At 37.6% G+C, this 17513-nt stretch overlaps 1 protein-coding gene across 8 annotated transcripts in view; it reads right to left on the reverse strand.

Annotated features, from left to right (window-relative positions):
* Positions 1-17513, reverse strand: part of GCFC2 (GC-rich sequence DNA-binding factor 2) — a 79635-nt gene that overhangs the window by 23636 nt on the left and 38486 nt on the right. For 4 of the 8 annotated variants that reach the window (XM_086326748.1, XM_086326753.1, XM_086326751.1 and 1 more), the window contains 6 exons: positions 10874-11060; positions 6297-6420; positions 5236-5317; positions 4661-4773; positions 3432-3631; positions 1288-1438 (listed from right to left, as the gene is read on the reverse strand). In XM_086326748.1, the coding sequence (XP_086182874.1) occupies positions 1288-1438; positions 3432-3631; positions 4661-4773; positions 5236-5317; positions 6297-6420; positions 10874-11060 (857 nt within the window). The remainder of the gene's footprint in view (positions 1-1287; positions 1439-3431; positions 3632-4660; positions 4774-5235; positions 5318-6296; positions 6421-10873; positions 11061-17513) is intronic. The other 4 variants (XM_086326749.1, XM_086326752.1, XR_015136855.1 and 1 more) reach the window with 3 other exon arrangements.

The following is a 17513-nucleotide window of genomic DNA, read 5'->3' on the forward strand; positions in this document are numbered from 1 at the left end:
GACATTTCTCCAAAGAAGACATATAGATGGCCAAATAGCACATGAAAAGATGACCAACATCAGAAATGCAAATCAAAACTACAATGAAGCCTCACCTCACACAGGTCATAATGGCCACCATCAAAAAATTTACAAACAATAAATGCTGGAGAGGGTGTGGAGATAAGGGAACTCTCCTACACTGTTGGTGGAAATGTGAATTGCAACAGCCACTATGGAGAACAGTATGGAGCTTCCTTACAAAGCTGAACACAGAACTACCAGATAACCCAGCAATCTCACTCCTGGGCATATAACCCAGAGAAAACCATAACTGGAAAAGATACACTCACCCTAATGTTCACTGAAGCATTATTTACAATAGCCAGGACGTGGAAACAAGCTAAATGTCCATCAACAAAGGCATGGATAAAGAAGATGTGGTAATATTCCATTATATACCATGGAATATTATCACCCAGCCATAAAAAAGACAAAAAATGCCATTTGCAGCAACATGGATGAACCTAGACTGTCATACTGAGTAAAGTAAGTCAGACAAAGAAAGACAAATATCACGTGACATGGTTTCTATGTGGAATCTAAAAATAAGGCTACAAACAAACTTATTTACGTAACAGAAGTAGAGTCATGGCTGTACAAAAGAAACTTATTTACGTAACAGAAGTAGAGTCATGGCTGTACAAAACAAACTTACGGTTACCAGGGGATAAATGTGGGGAAGAATTAATTGAGAGATTCGGATTGACTAGACACACTACTATATATAAAACAGATAACTAGTAAGAACCTGCAATACAGCACAGGAAAATCTACTCAAAACTCTGTAATGGCCTACGTGGGACAGGGATCTAAAAAAAAAAAATGTGGATATATGTATAACTGATTTACTTTGCTGTACACTTGAAACTAACACAACATTGTAAATGAACCATACTCCAATAAAAATTAAAAAAAAAAGAAGAAGAAACGTAAGGGGAGAAGTTAAGGGAAAGACATACACATAGTAGAGATGGAAGTATGCCACTAATAAATGACTTATAAAAGTAACTATTAAAGTAATGTGAATGTCACAAATACTAAAGGTCCAAGAGGATCAGGAGTTTGATAGCCAGTCACTTGCACAAACAAGCTGTTTTTAATCAGCTTAAATTCTAAATCTGTTGATTTCTACTGTATATTACAGTTGTGTTCAAAAACGAAAAAAATTTGTGACTGTAACAGAAATGACGGATCTTATACTTAGCTAAAGAACAATTTAATTTTATCAAGATTACAAAACAGTACCTATAAGTCGAGGAATAACTGTTTTGTTGATGACAGTGGACAAGATTTTCTTATCAGAACTATCTTCCTTCTTTGAATCTTCCATACTGCAATCTATAAATTCTTCTATAGATGTAAACCATGGCATCTGTTTTAAACCTATGGAATCAAACTTATAAATAAAATTATCCAAGTTATAAATAAATTCTTAATTTTTATCTTTATATAGTTAACTTTTTCAGTAATTACCAGAGCTTTTCTAAGGATCAAAGGAGAATAATTCCATATTTTAACCCAACATATACAGAGGGCTACAGTTTATAGGGTCACAGAGAGTTGGACACGACTGAAGCGACAGCACTCACGCACATACAGTACTAGACCACCAAGGCTAGACAGCATGGCATGACTAACACATGATGTCTAGGCAGTGAGACAGGATACTATATTTCACGTGTTTATTGATGTCCAGAAATGCCCCCCCTGTGTTTAGGACCTACTAAATGGCAGGTACTGTTAGGAACAAAATATACATTTATAACAATAGCAGTTAAAATATCCATGGAATTTGCTTTTAAAGATATACTTACCTTATACAAAATTCACTCTGGCTCTCCCAAGTCTCACTGGCACAAATGTATACTTTGCATGTGGCTTATCTTATTATTAAGCAAACAGCAGATAGCCAATTACTATTTGTTGAATGACTGAATGAACAGATCTTTGCTATGTGTGACAGAATACTCAATTCAGCTTGAGTGGTTAACAACTAGGCTGTCGTCCAACCAGCTACCTTAGGGATAAGCCTGGTTCCTAAACTAAGAACACTGTATGGCCCTGAACCTAACAGAAAGTCTAAAGGCATGCATGACTAGGGCAGAGGAAGATCCGCCTTAGTCAAGCAAAAGGGATTCACCCTTTGTTAAGTCTTTATTTTCAGCTCTCCTCTCTTCCTAGAATTTCATTTTCTCATTTCTGTTTGCTTAACCACATGGATGTCCCATCATCATTTCATTGTCTATAATGTAAAACTTCCTTGAAAACCTTTTCCCTCTTTGAAAAGACACCATTTCTATGAATGGAACTACCGTTGTCCTAATAACTTAGAATCCAAACCTTGGGGTCACTATTTTGATGTGTTTTGTTAGGGTTATTCGCAGCAGTTTATTGATTCTTCATAAAATCACTTGTAATCAACCCTTTCTTTCCTCTTTGCTATGTCACTATCACCCTGTGTGAGGAACTCATCTCCTTGGACTTGGGCTACAGCAACTGCCTTTCAGTTATCTTCACCTCTTTCTCTCTACGCTCCAAGTTAGCCTATTGCTCAGAGCTTCCTAAATCATTACCTTCATCACGTCACTCCTCCCATTACCTATCAAAACAAGTTCGTATCTCTTGATTTACAATCTATGCAGTCTCTACAAAACTACTATTTCTCCCCATGTACCTTTACAAAACACCTTTTTCTTCCTTGCTCTCTTCCTGTTTAAATTCTATATACCCTTTAAATCCTCATTTAAATTCCTCATCTTCATTGTAGCTTTCCTAGCCAAGTATTCCCATTATGTCATCTCCAACGTCATAACTCTTGGTACCTATTTTGAATTTCACTCAGATTGTAAAATTCTTATGGTCTGCTGCTAAGTCACTTCAGTCGTGTCCGATTCTGTGTGACCCCATAGACGGCAGTCCACCAGGCTCCCCCGTCCCTGGGATTCTCCAGGCAAGAACACTGGAGTGGGTTGCCATTGCCTTCTCCAATGCATGAAAGTGAAAAGTGAAAGTGAAGTCACTCAGTCGTGTCCGACTCTGTGCGACCCCATGGACTGCCGCCTACCAGGCTCCTCCATCCATGGGATTTTCCAGACAAGAGTACTGGAGTGGGGTGCCATTGCCTTCTCTGTCTTATGGTCTAATATTACCTTTATTTTTTGAGTGATCTTCAACTTACCACAGAAGATTTTTTTAAAGTGTTTCCTTTACTGATGTGTTAGCCTTAAAACAGAGTGAGAACCAAGAAATGGTAAATGACTACTCCAAAGCATGATTATTAATTCCATCCCTAAAGGTGAGGTATTTTATATTATAGTTAACCTGATAACAAGAGGACTGAAGTAACTAAATGTGATCAGGATTATTTTTTTCATGTTAAGCTCATATACCTTAAGAGGGTTCCAGTCAATCAACTGAAATCGTATTAGGGGATTTAAAAGCTTCGGAATGCATAAACTAATGAAAGCTTCATAATAAGAATCAGGAAACTTTTCTCGCCATTGTCGAAATTTCAATAAAATATTCTGGATATTACAAAAATCACTGTGTACATCTTCAAAAATCTTCTTATGATCCTGTAAAATGTCACCTGTGAAGAAAATGAGTCTCTGTATATTACACATTTTACATTTGTGATCTTTAAGTTTGATTCCTATAAACATAGTTATGTATAACTTATGTAATCAACTGAGTTGAAAGTTATTCTTGACATTAACATATAAATTAGTTTTAATTTAAAAAAAACACCTTAATAACAACTGATACTGATAAAATCTACCATTTATTAAGCCCTTGTTATATGCCAAAACATTATAAACACATTATCTCATGTCATTATCATAACTATCTTCCCTAAAAGGTAAGTGTTTCTAGCCTATCTGTTTACAGACAAAGAAAAAGCAAACAACAATATCAGATACAGTGAAGTCAAGTAATTCGCTTAAGGTCACATAGAATAGATTCCCTCTTTGAACTCATCTATTTGACTGTAAAGCCTACATTCTTTCAGCTGTACATATTTTACCTCCTTACAATGCTAAAAATGGACTTTACTATAAATTCAATTCAAATTCAAACTCCGGGAGATTGTGAAGGACAGGAAAGCCTGCCATGCTGCAGTCCATGGGATTGCAAAGAGCTGGACATGACTGAGCGACTGAACAACAAATAGGGACTTCCGTGGTGGTGCAGTGGCTAAGACCCCAAGCTCCCAATGCAGCAGGCCTAGGTTCAATCCCTGGTCAGGGAACTAGATCCCACAAGCCACAGTTAAGACCTGGCACAGCCAAATAAATAAGTATTTTAAAGAACTGAAAGAAATGATAAAATAGAAAGTATGTAGCAAAGAAATGAAGCCAAAAATGTTCATGGCTCATTTATAACAGGAGATGAAAAAGGTTGAGGGGAAAAAACTATAAAGATGCAGGAATACTCATCCTACTTCTCCATTTTATCCATTCTTTCAGAGTTAAAGACAAGTCTAATAAGGAAAAAAAAGTATTATTTATTCTGAATTTTCCCAACTATTTTGGATAGCTTAATATAAGGGCAATCATGGCAAAGATTTTCTATCATTTCAGTACTTCAATTAAGACACATCAGAAACTTGATAACTGACCTTGGCTTTTTTGGAAGTCAATCATGTCTGCTGAAGACAGTTCATCATCACTAGATGTTCCTTCTTCATGAGTACAATTCCCAGAAAGAACCCTTGCTTGTCTTCTTCGTGCCCTGTATTTTGCAATAAACCAAAAATAAAATATGAAAATAAATGCTTTAAAACAAAAAGTAAAAGTCATCATTACTTAAAATGCCCAGAAATAAACAATCATACTTTCACACAATTTTATATTAATATTTTTGATATTTTAACTTCATTAATCTGAACTGATTCTCTCTCTTATTCTTGTTAGACACTCCCATAATTTGGAAAAAGGAGTAACAATGTATTTAGGACTAGCTTCCTATGAGACAGTCCCAACCTGATAAATACCACTTTATACATTCCTTCTAACTAATTCAAATACATAAGTGTGTCTTTAAACCATGGGGTAGAGGACTGTTTAACTAAATTTTGGTTTTACACCATTCTCACAGATTAATATGCCAGGTTATAGGCATTTATACTATATGATTAACTATATTTAAACTATGAAAAATACTTGCTCAGTGATGCTTTAAGTCTTTAGTTACCTTCGAGATTCAGCCTCTTCTAAAATCCACTGAGTTTTTTCATCCATAGCCAAGCTTTTATTTATTGATGTCTCAGGTTTGTCTGTTAATGAATAAAATTGATTTTATACTGTAAATTCTAAAAAGAAATACAGTGAAACATTTTGAAAACAAAAGTTATATTTTAGGTATGTATACATATTTGTATATATAAACATCCATAGACTATGCTTAAATTGCATATTTCATCATGCAATGAAATTGCAATGTTAACTCTCTACCACAATATTAATAGGTATTGAGTTTGCTAATCTAATAAAATGTACCTTGTCTGGTGAATATAGTTCAGCACTCAAGAACAGTAACAAAAATAAAGTTTCTTTCCCTTGTATTCTTTTTCAGCAGTTTTCACCATTTTTTTTTTCCTGTCCCTATGGTCAAATTCTAGAAACACATTACCAATACGTCATTCATATTATCTCCTATTTTAGCATATACTGCAACTTATGACCAACTAAATGTCATATATTTGAGTCATTTTGATTTTGCTTTTATCATCTACTTGATGTTGTGGTCTCATTTCTTTCACTATACCCTGACAGCACCTTAATCAAAGGAAGACATCTCTGCAAATACAAAATCAGTGTGAGAATTAAAGGGCTGCATCCAATTCTTTATTAATATAATGAGATCTTATAGATGATTCTATACTGAAACCCACCAGAATTTCTTTAACTTCCACAATCAATCTGTGGAAAATTTATAAAGTTAGGCTTCTGACACAGTCTATATGTTTATGTCGTCATCTCAAAATAATCATTACATGGTCATATAAATATTTTCTTTCAAACACTAAGTGATTAGAAGTCATAATTTTAATTTTTTTAGATTTGGACTTAATTTAAGACATTTTGAAGCCCAGATTTTAAAATGGTTTGGGAATTTTAGAAGAGGGTAGGTGAAAGGTCAGTGGGAAAATACACAATAAACATTTTTTATATAGTAATAGAAATATTTTTATCTTTTAGCTAACAATTTAGCTTAATGAAGAAAAAATCACATTGAACATGAAAAACACTAACATGATAACTGTTGTAAATACGCTGATTCATGTTTTAATTCATCTTGCCTGCGTTTCATAAAGATCATGGCTTGTTTTAAAAGGAGTGCGTGCATGGCTGATTCTATTTCTTGGATGCTGATAATCTGAAATACATACATAAGTAACATTTTGTGGGTGGTCATTAAATGATTATAAAAAATAATTATATATAAGCACATTATATGCTCAAATTTCATATAACAGAAACATTTTTAACACTATCACATCTCAATTAAATGAACATTGTGAGGAATAGACATAGCTTCCAATACTTATAATACTAATAAAACCAGGAAATAAACATTGTACCAAAACAGCTATAAATATCATAAATAATAAAACCTAACTTGGCTGGAGTCAGAAACATGGATAAAAGTGGCTAGAAAAGAAAAATTCTTTTTTGAGATAGAAGAGAAGAAGGAAATGATGACTTAGTATATATAAAACAAAAACAGTGTGATATGATACCTCACTGTAGTTTTGATACACATTTCTCTATTAGCAATGACATCAGATGTTTTAAAATTTTTATGTTAATCATTGTTTTATACATACTAAGTCCTTAAATTGGGGTCTTGAGTTGTCCTTTTCTTAAAGTAGACTAATCACTTTAAAAATACACTCTACTTTCTTCATTACTTTTAATTTACTTTTAAAAGATTACCAGATTAGTTTCTCCCCTATTGTTACACTGGTTACAAAGGTCAACAACAAAAAGTCTACATATAACAAATACTGGAGAGGCTGTGGAGAAAAGGGAACCCTCCTACACTGTTGCTGGGTGTATAAGCTGGTGCAGCTACTATGAAAAACAATATGGTGGCTCCTTAAAAAACTAGAGTTTCCATATGATCCTGAAAAACTAGAGTTTCCATATATGCCACTCTTGGGCATATATCTGGAGAAAACTCTAATTCAGATACATGGCATTCCAATGTTCATAGCAACATTATTTACAAGAGCCAAGACATGGAAGCAACCTAAATGTCCCTGAATGATGCCTGGATAAGGATGATGCGCTGTATATATGTATACACACACACACACACACACACACACACACACTGGAATACGACCCAGCCATAAAATAATAATGCCATTTGCAGCAGCAGGGATACACCTAGAGACAATAATACTAAATGAAGTAAGTCAGAAAGAGAAAGACAAATATATTATGATATTACTTATCTGTGGAATATAAAATATGATAAAAATGAATCTATGGGGAGGAATAAACCAGGAGTCTGAGAATAGCAGATACAAACTACTATATACAAAAAAGCAACCAGATCCTACTGTACACCACAGGGAACTATATTCAACATCCTGAAATACACCATAATGGAAAAGAATATGAAAAGAACATACACATATATAACTGAATCACTTTGCTATACACCAGGAACTAACACAACATTGTAAATCAACTATACTTCAGTTAAAATTTAAAAGAAAAAAACAAAAAGCACACCTAATATCAAAAAAGGACTTCCTGGGTAGCACAGCAGTAACAATCTGCCAGCCAAGCAGGAGATGTGGGTTTGATCCCTGAGTCAAGAAGATCCCCTGGAGAATGAAACGGCAGGCCACTCCAGTATTCTTGCCTGGGAAATCCCATGGACAGAGAAGCCTGGCAGGCTTCATGGGGTCAAAAAGGAGTGGGACACAACTTAGTGACTAAACAACAACAACAAATATCAAAAAACCATCTCAACAAAATCAAAAGACAAACCAAATTGGAATGTATACCTACATCAAATAGGATAAAGCACTAAAATTTTTAAGCAATAGAAAGCTGTTCATCATATACTGGGAAAAAGGAAAAAAACCCACAAAAACAAACCCACGGTATGAACAAGAAGATAGCAGGGTAAAGGACACAAATAATTCACTACAAGAAAACTGTGTGTGTTAAGAAAACAAATGACTTGTGAGATCAAAATAAATACATAAAAACTAAATACACTAGAAACTGATAAAACTTTTCTGAAGGATAATTTAGTAATGTTTCATAAGCCTTAATGTATTTAGACACTTTGACTTAGTAATTCAATTTCTAGAACTTTTCTTAAACAGAATTTTAAAAATTTATATTGCTATTTCAGTCAGTTCAGTTCAGTTGCTGAGTCATGTCCGACTCTTTGTGACCCCATGGACTGCAGCCTGCCAGGCTTCCCTGTACATCACTACCTCCCGGAGCTTGCTCAAACTCTTGTCCATTGAGTCAGTGATGCCATACAACCATCTCATCCTCTGTCATCCCCGTCTCCTCCTGCCTTCAATCTTACCCAACATCAGGGTCTTTTCTAATGAGTAAGCTGTTCGCATCAGGTGGCCAAAGCACTGGAGCTTCAGCTTCATCATCAGTCCTTCCAGTGAATTTTCAGGACTGATTTCCTTTAGGACTGACTGGTTTGATCTCCTTGCAGTACAAGGGACTCTCAAGAGTCCTCTCCAACACAATTAAAAAGCATCAATTCTTTGTATTTAGTTTTCTTTATGGTCCAACTCTCACATCCATACATGATTACTGGAAAAACCACAGCTTTGACTAGACGGACCTTTGTCAGCAAAGTAATGTCTCTGCTTTTTGATATGTCGTCTAATTTGTCATAGCTTTTCTTCCAAGGAGCAAGTGTCTTCTAAATTCATGGCTGCGGTCACCATTTGCAGTGATTTTCGAGTCCAAGAAAATAAAGTCTATCACTGTTTCCATTGTTTCCCCATCTATTTGCCATGAAGTGATAGGACTGGATACCATGATCTTCATACTTTGAATGTTGAGTTTTAAGCCAGGTTTTTCATTCTCCTCTTTCACCTTCATCAAGAGGCTCTTTAGTTCCTCTTTCTGCCATAAGGGGAGTGTCATCTGCGTATCTGAGGTTATCGATATTTCTCCTGGCAATCTTGATTCCAGCTTGTGTTTCATCCAGCCTGGCATTTTGCATGATATACTCTACATATAAGTTAAATAAACAGGGTGACAATACACAACCTTGACGTACTCCTTTTCCAATTTGTAACTAGTCTGTTGTTCCATGTCCAGTTCTAACTGTTGCTTCCTGACCTGCACACAGATTTCTCAGAAGGCAGGTCAGGTGGTCTGGTATTCCCATCTCTTTCAGAATTTTCCACAGTATGTTGTGATCCACAGTCAAAGGCTTTAGTATAGTCAATCAAGCAGAAGTAGATGTTTTTCTGGAACTCTCTTGCTTTTTCTATGATCCAGTGGATGTTAGCAATTTGATCTCTGGTTCCTCTGCCTTTTCCAAATCCAGCTTGAACATCTGGAAATTCTCGGTTCATGTACTATTGAAGCCTCGCTTGGAGAATATTGAGCATTTCTTTACTAGCGTGTGAGATGAGTGTAATTGTGTGGTAGTTTGAACATTCTTTGGCATTGCCTTTCTTTGGGCTTGGAATGAAAATTGACCTTTTCCAGTCCTGTATCCATACTGAGTTTTCCAAATTTGCTGGCATATTCAGTGCAGCACTTTCACAGCATCATCTTTTAGGATTTGAAATAGCTCAACTGGAATTCCATTACCTCTACTAGCTTTGTTTGTAGTGACGCTTCCTAAGACCCACTTGACTTCGCATTCCAGGATGTCTGGCTCTAGGTGAGTGATCACACCACCGTGGTTATCTGGGTCATTAAGATCTTTTTTAGATAGTTCTTTTGTGTATTCTTGCCACCTCTTCTTAATATCTTCTGCTTCTGTTAGGTCCATATCGTTTCTGTCCTTTATTGTGCCCATCTTTGCATGAAATGTTCCTTTGATATAGCTAATTTTCTTGAAGAGATTTCTAGTCTTTCTCATTCTATTGTTTTCCTCTATTTCTTTGCACTGATCACTGAAGAAGGCTTTCTTATCTCTCCCTGCTATTCTTTGAAACTCTGCATTCAGATGGGTATATCTTTCCTTTTCTCCTTTGCCTTTAGCTTCTCTTCTTTTCACAGCTATTTGTAAGCCCTCTTCAGACAACCATTTTGCCTTTTTGCATTGTTTTTTCTTGAGGATGGTCTTGATCACTGCCTCCTGTACAATGTCATGAACCTCTGTCCATATTTCTTCTATTTTTATGTAAATATTGCTATTTACATGTTCCAAAATGATTACAAAAACACCTAACTGTCCAACATTAAGGGAATACTTAATATTCCACTATCCCCACTCCAGTACGCTTGCCTGGAAAATCCCATGGATGGAAGAGCCTGGTGGGCTGCAGTCCATGTTAAGGGTCGGACACGACTGAGCGACTTCACTTTCACTTTTCACTTTCATGCATTGGAGAAGGAACTGGCAACCCACTCCAGTGTTCTTGCCTGGAGAATCCCAGGGACGGGGGAGCCTGGTGGGCTGCCGTCTATGGGGTCGCACAGAGTCAGACAGGACTGAAGTGACTTAGCAGTAGCAGCACATCAAAAATAGGTAGGAAGAATCCTAGATGAAGTACCTAGTTATGGGATTTAAACTAAAAAAAAAAAAAAAAAAATCGCATGGTAAGGGAATTTCTGTATAAAAAGGAAATGATTCAGTATTTATAGACACATACCTTTTCATTAAGACAGTCAATTAAATTTTCCACATAAATTTTCATGCTTTTATAGAATTTAAAACTTAGAGTTTGATTTGATGAATTCTCTAGGTTCTGGATGGTACTCTTTGAGCTCTTGATATCTTGTATATATTTTTCATATTCTCTTAGATGTGAGCGGTGAGTGTCCTGTAGTAATGTTAATCTAAATAAATAGAAAATAAACATAAAAATTGCTTTATATTACAAATGTATTTCTATTATAGTAAGTAGCAGTCTAATGGGAGAAGGCAATGGCACCCCACTACAGTACTCTTGCCTGGAAAATCCCATGGACGGGGGAGCCTGGTAGGCTGCAGTCCATGGGGTCGCTAGGAGTCGGACACCACTGAGTGACTTCACTTTCACTTTTCATTTTCATGCATTGGAGAAGGAAATGGCAACCCACTCCAGTGTTCTTGCCTGGAGAATCCCAGGGACAGGGGAGCCTGGTGGGCTGCCGTCTATGGGGTCGCACAGAGTCAGACACGACTGACATGACTTAGCAGCAGCAGTCTAATGAAAATTTTTTCAGAGCTACCTTATAAAGACCACCAAGGAAACTGACAATCATATAAACCTGGGTTTATAAGACCTGTGGAGCAAAGGAAAATTCCACGATAAGAGAGGCTTCAAAGGGAAAGGTAGCATAGGACATGGAGAGATTTTTAGGTGCTACAGCTAATCTCAGGGTAGTCTTAGAGGACAAGTTAGTGTGGATGGATCAGAATTTGTAAACTAGGTGACCTGCTACAATAATCGTGCAAAGTCTCTTCAGTCATGTCCCACTCTGTGACCCTAGGGACTGTAGCCTTCCAGGCTCCTCTGTCCATGAGATTCTCCAGGCAACAGTACTGGACTGGGACGCAATGCCCTCCTCCTCCATATGTGTACTTACTTTATATAGGCAGTAACAGTCTTTCTTTTGCAATGTTTCAAAGGGTGGGGTATGTGCGGAGTCTGAGGTGGTCCAGTCTTCCAATCTTGATGAGCATCTCTGGACCTTTAATCTTGCCTCAGGTGGTTTCACTGCCTTGCATTTCTCTTCAAGCTGTTGTTCAGGACATTGCTCTTTTTTTACACTTCGGGTCTCCTGCTTTGAAGAGATGTAAGGGAGCTGCACACAACCTAGTCTTGATTAGACAAGGCTACGTGAGTGCAGGATCTAGTTGGTCCAGTCTCCTAATCTTGACGAGCTTCTCTGGACCTTTAATCTTGCCTCGGGTGGTTTCATTGCTGTTCCTCCTTTGTTTAGCAACTGTACTGCCATTTGGAACAGAGAGAGGGTCATGGAAACTAGAGTCTAACCTATAATAAATGATGGGGAAAAAAAAAAAAGGCCTCAATACCTAGGAGCTCCGCAGGACCCTGCTAGGCTCAACACCTCCTTTTCTTTGATACTCCTCTATCTTGAGGACCACTGAATCCTTCCCATTTCTCTTCAAGCTGTTGCTCAGGACACTGCTCTTTTTCACACTTTCAGGAGCATCGGGTCTCCTGCTTTGAAGAGATGTAAGGGAGCTTCCAGGCAAGGCGGAGACCTTGTCCCATTTCAGGTGAGTTTTCCAGCACAGCTTCACAAGCGACGTCTTAATAATGTCCTTGTTGTTACTGTTGTTCAGTTGCTCCATGTCTGACTCTTTTCGACCCCATGGACTGCAGCACTCCAGACTTCCCTGTCCTTCACCATCTCCTGGAGCTTGTTCAAACTCACATCTATTGAACTGGTGATGCCATCCAACCATCTTATCCTCTGTCATCCCCTTCCCCTGCCTTCAATCTTGCCCAGCATCAGGGTCTTTTCCAATGATGTGGATCTTTGCATCAGATGGCCAAAGTATTGGAGCTTCAGCTTCAACATCAGACCTTCCAATGAATATTCAGGATTGATTTCCTTTAGGACTGACTGGTTGGATCTCCGTGCAGTCCAAGGGACTCTCAAGAGTCTTCTCCAACATCACAGTTCAAAAGCAATCAATTCTTCAGTGCTCAGCCTTCTCTATAGTCCAACTCTCACATCCACACAAGACTATTGGGAAAACCATAGCTTTGACTAGATGGACCTTTGTTGGCAATGTAATGTCTCTGCTTTTGAATATGCTGTCTAGGTTGGTCATAGCTTTTCTTCCAAAGTGCAAATGTCTTTCAATTTCATGGCTGCAGTCCCCATCTGCAGTGATTTTGGAGCCCAAGAAAATAAAGTCTATCACTGTTTCCATTGTTTCCCCATCTATTTGCCATGAAGAGATGGGACTGGATGCCATGATCTTCATTTTTTGAATGTTGAGTTTTAAGCCAGATTTTTCACTCTCCTCTTTCACCTTTATCAAGAGGCTCTTTAGTTCCTCTTCGCTTTTTGCCATAAGGGTGGTATCATCTGCATATCAGAGGTTATTGATATTTCTCCTGGCAATTCTGATTCCAGCTTGTGTTTCATCCAGTGCAGCATTTTGCATGATGTGCTCTGCATATAAGTTAAATAAGGAGGGTGACAATATACAGCCTTGATGTACTCCTTTCCCAATTTAGAACCAGTCTGTTGTTCCATGTCCAGTTCTAACTGTTGCTTCTTCACTTGCATACAGATTTCTCAGGAAGCAGGTATGGTGGTCTGGTATTCCCATCTCTTGAAGAATTTTCCAGTTTGTTGTGATCCACACAGTCAAAGGCTTTAGCATAGTCAATCAAGCAGAAGAGGATGTTTTTTCTGGAACTCTCTTGCTTTTTCTGTGACCCAGTGGAAGTTGGCAATTTGATCTCTGGTTCCTCTGTCTTTTCTAAATCCAGCTTGAATATGTGGATGTTCTCAGTTCATGTACTGTTGAAGACTCACTTGGAGAATATTGAGCATTACTTTGCTAGCGTGTGAGATGAGTGCAATTTGGTGGTAGTTTGAATATTCAACCTTCTTAATCATATTCTTAAGAAGGGTTTTTTTGTAATTTGTGATCCTTTAGTGGTCTTATATTTGAAACACAAGAGTCCATGTGGAATTACTGTTAGATCAATCTGTGGTATTCCTTAGAATATAGGTATCTGTTAGTTAGTGTTAGTCATTCAGTCGTGTCCGACTCTTTGGGACTCCATGGACTGTAGCCTCTGTCCATGGAATTCTCTAAGCAAGAATACTGGAGTGGGTAAGCCATTGCCTTCTGCAGGGGATCTTCCCAACCCAGGAGCTGGTATTAAAGCCATTTGAGCATGCTATGATTTGGTATGAATTTTTTTGTTTTGTGACCTATATTTGACACTGTGAGTACATTAGAATTAGAGAATTAACTACTAATGAAATAAATTCATAATATTTGGACCTGAATCAAACAATTAAAAAAATTAAACTTTTGCTAATCTCCTTATGGGCTTCACTGGTGGCTCAGTGGTACAGAATCCGCCTGCCAATACAGGAGATACAGGTTCGATCTCCAGGCAAGATCCCCTGGAGATGGAAATGGCAGTATTCTTGCCTTGCAAATCCCATGGACAGAGGATCCTGGCACATCAGGCTTAGCTGCCCTATGACATGTGTAATCTTCCCAGACCAGGAATTGAATCTGTGTCCCCTACATTGGCAAGGTGTACTCTTAACCACTGGACCACCAGGGAACTCCAAGAGATAACTATTAATATCAACAGATAATGGTTAGCTAGGCTTTAGAAATGTATTTGTACTAAGAACCTTAAAAACATAACCTAACTTTTGTTGCAGTTAACCTTCCCTGGAAATTTATATTAAGAAATAATATTACATTATATATGGAATTTAGAAAGATGGTAACCATAACCCTGTGTACGAGACAGCAAAAGAGACACTGATGTATAGAACAGACTTATGGACTCTGTGGGAGAGGGAGAGGGTGGGAAGATTTGGGAGAATGGCATTGAAGCATGTATAATATCATGTATGAAACGAGTCGCCAGTCCAGGTTTGATGCATGATACTGGATGCTTGGGGCTGGTGCACTGGGACGATCCAGAAGGATGGTATGGGAAGGGAGGAGGGAGGAGGGTTCAGGATGGGGAACACATGTATACCTGTGGCGGATTCATTTCGATATTTGGCAAAACTAACACAATATTGTAAAGTTTAAAAATAAAATAAAATTTAAAAAAAAAGAAATAATATTACAGTTTAAATGACTTATAGGAACAAAATGTTCATTATCTGTCACATTATTTATAACAGACAAATTTAGAAATCAAAACATCTAACATAGAAATGCAATATACCAACTATATGGATTAACAAAATATTACTATATGCTTATAATTTTTTACTGTAGTAAAAAGCATGTGACTTACAATCTTAACCATTTTAAAGTACATTACAGTAGTATTAACTATATGCACACTGCTGTATAACAGATCTTTAGAACTCTTTCATCCTGCAGAAGTGAAATTCTATACTCATTGATCAACAACTTTCCATTCCACTCCCCTCCACATGGGGCAACCACCATTCTACTTCTGGTTTCTAAGAGTCTGACTACTTTGTTTGTGTGCTTAGTTGCTGAGTCCTGTCTGACTCTTTGTGAACCCACTGACTATAGCCTGCCAGGCTCCTATGTCCATGGAATTTTCTAGGCAAGAATACTGGAGTGGGTTGCCATTTCCTACTCTAGGAGATCTTATTGACCCAGGAATTGAAGTGGTGTCTCTTGCATCTCCTAAACTGGCAAGTGGATTCTTCACCACTGCAACACATCATACAGAGTTTCCCAAATGGCTCAAGTAGTAACGAATCCACCTGCCAATGGAGGAACTGCAGGAGATGTGGGTTCAGTCCTTGGGTTGAGAAGATCCCCTAGAGTGAGGTTATGTTCTGTAATTCTCTCATCATTAGTGATGTTGAGCATCTCTTCATGTTCCTTCACCACTTGTATGTCTTCGAGGAAGGTTTATTCCAATCCTTTGACCATCTTTCTGTTGGGTAGTTTGTTGTTGAATTATATGAGCTACTTACATATTTTGGGTATTAACCGCTTATCATATACACAGTTTGCAAATATCTTCTCTCATTCTGTTGGCTGCCTTTTCACTTTGTTTATTATTTCCTTGCTATGCAGAAACTAGTTTCATATAGTCCCAACTGTCTATTTTTGCTTTTATTGCTTGTGTTTTTTCTTTCCTGGGTCCTTTGAGATTCCATATGTATTGGTGTTGGAAAAGACTCTTGAGAGTCCCTAGGACTGCAAGGAGATCCAACCAGTTAATCCTAAAGAAAATTAGTCCTGAATATTCATTGGAAGGAATGATGCTGAAGCTGAAACTCCAATACTCTGGCCACCTCATGCAAAAAACCAACTCATAGGAAAAGACCCTGATGCTGGGAAAGACTGAAAGCAAGAGGAAAAGGGGACAACAGAGGATGAGATGGTTGGATGGCATCACAGACTTAATGGACATTAATTTGAGTAGGCTCTGGGAGTTGGTAATGGACAGGGAAGCCTGGAGTGCTGTAGACCATGGGGTCGACTGAGCGGCTGAACTGACCTGAATCTATTTTAGGATTTTTTCCCCTATTTCTGCAAAAAATGGATTGGGATTTTGATAGAGAATGCATTACATCTATAGATTGCTTTGGGTAATATGGACATTTTAACTATATTAAATTTTCTAAACCATGATCATGGATACCTTTACATTAATTTATGTCTTCAATTTCTTTCAGCAATATTTTGTAATTTCTGGTGTATAAAACTTGCACCCCTTGACTAATTCCTAAGTTATATTCTTTTTAATGCTTTTGTAAATGTTTTCTAAATATATATTTTTGGACTTTTCATTGTTAGTGCACAGAAACAACTGATTTTCATCCTGCAATTTTGCTAGATTTATTAGCTCTAACAGGGTTTGTGTTTGTTTCTTTGTATCAAATGCAGTCTTTAGGTTTTCCCATGTGTAAGATCATGTCCTCTGTGAACAGAGATAATTTTACTTCTTGCTCTCCTATTTTGATGTCTTTTTATTTTTATTCTCACCTGAATTCTCTGGCTAGGGCTTGCAATACTTTGTTGAATACAAGAGACAAGAACAGGCATCCTTGCCTTGCTCCTGACCCTACAGGGAAAACTTTCAGTTTTCCATGACTAAATATGATATTAGCTGTCCATTACTCCTGCTGCCAAGTCGCTTCAGTCATGTCCGACTCTCTGCGACCCCATAGACAGCAGCCCACCAGGCTCCCCCGTCCCTGGGATTCTCCAGGCAAGAACACTGGAGTGGGTTGCCATTTCCTTTTCCAATGCATGAAGATGAAAAGTGAAAGTGAAGTCACTCAGTCGTGTCTGACTCTTAGTGACCCCATGGACTGCAGCCCACCAGGCTCCTCTGTCCATGGGATTTTCCAGGCAAGAGTACTGGAGTGGGGTACCATCGCATTACTCCTATATGGTCTTTATTATGTTGAAGTATTAACAATTTCTCATAAAAGCATGCTTAACATCATCAAAGGCTTTTCTTGTAATCAGCTGAGATGATCGTGTGGTTTTCACCATTCATTCTGTTTATATAGTGTATCACACTGATTTTCTTATGAAACACCCTCATATTCCAGGAATAAATCTCACTTGGTCATGGCGTATAATCCTCTTAACTTACATTTGCAAGTATTTTATTGTGG

Source organism: Bos grunniens, chromosome 11, assembly GCF_055505025.1.
Source record: "Bos grunniens cultivar Pamir isolate PY7600 chromosome 11, Bosgru_T2T1.0, whole genome shotgun sequence".
NCBI lineage: Eukaryota > Metazoa > Chordata > Mammalia > Artiodactyla > Bovidae > Bos > Bos grunniens.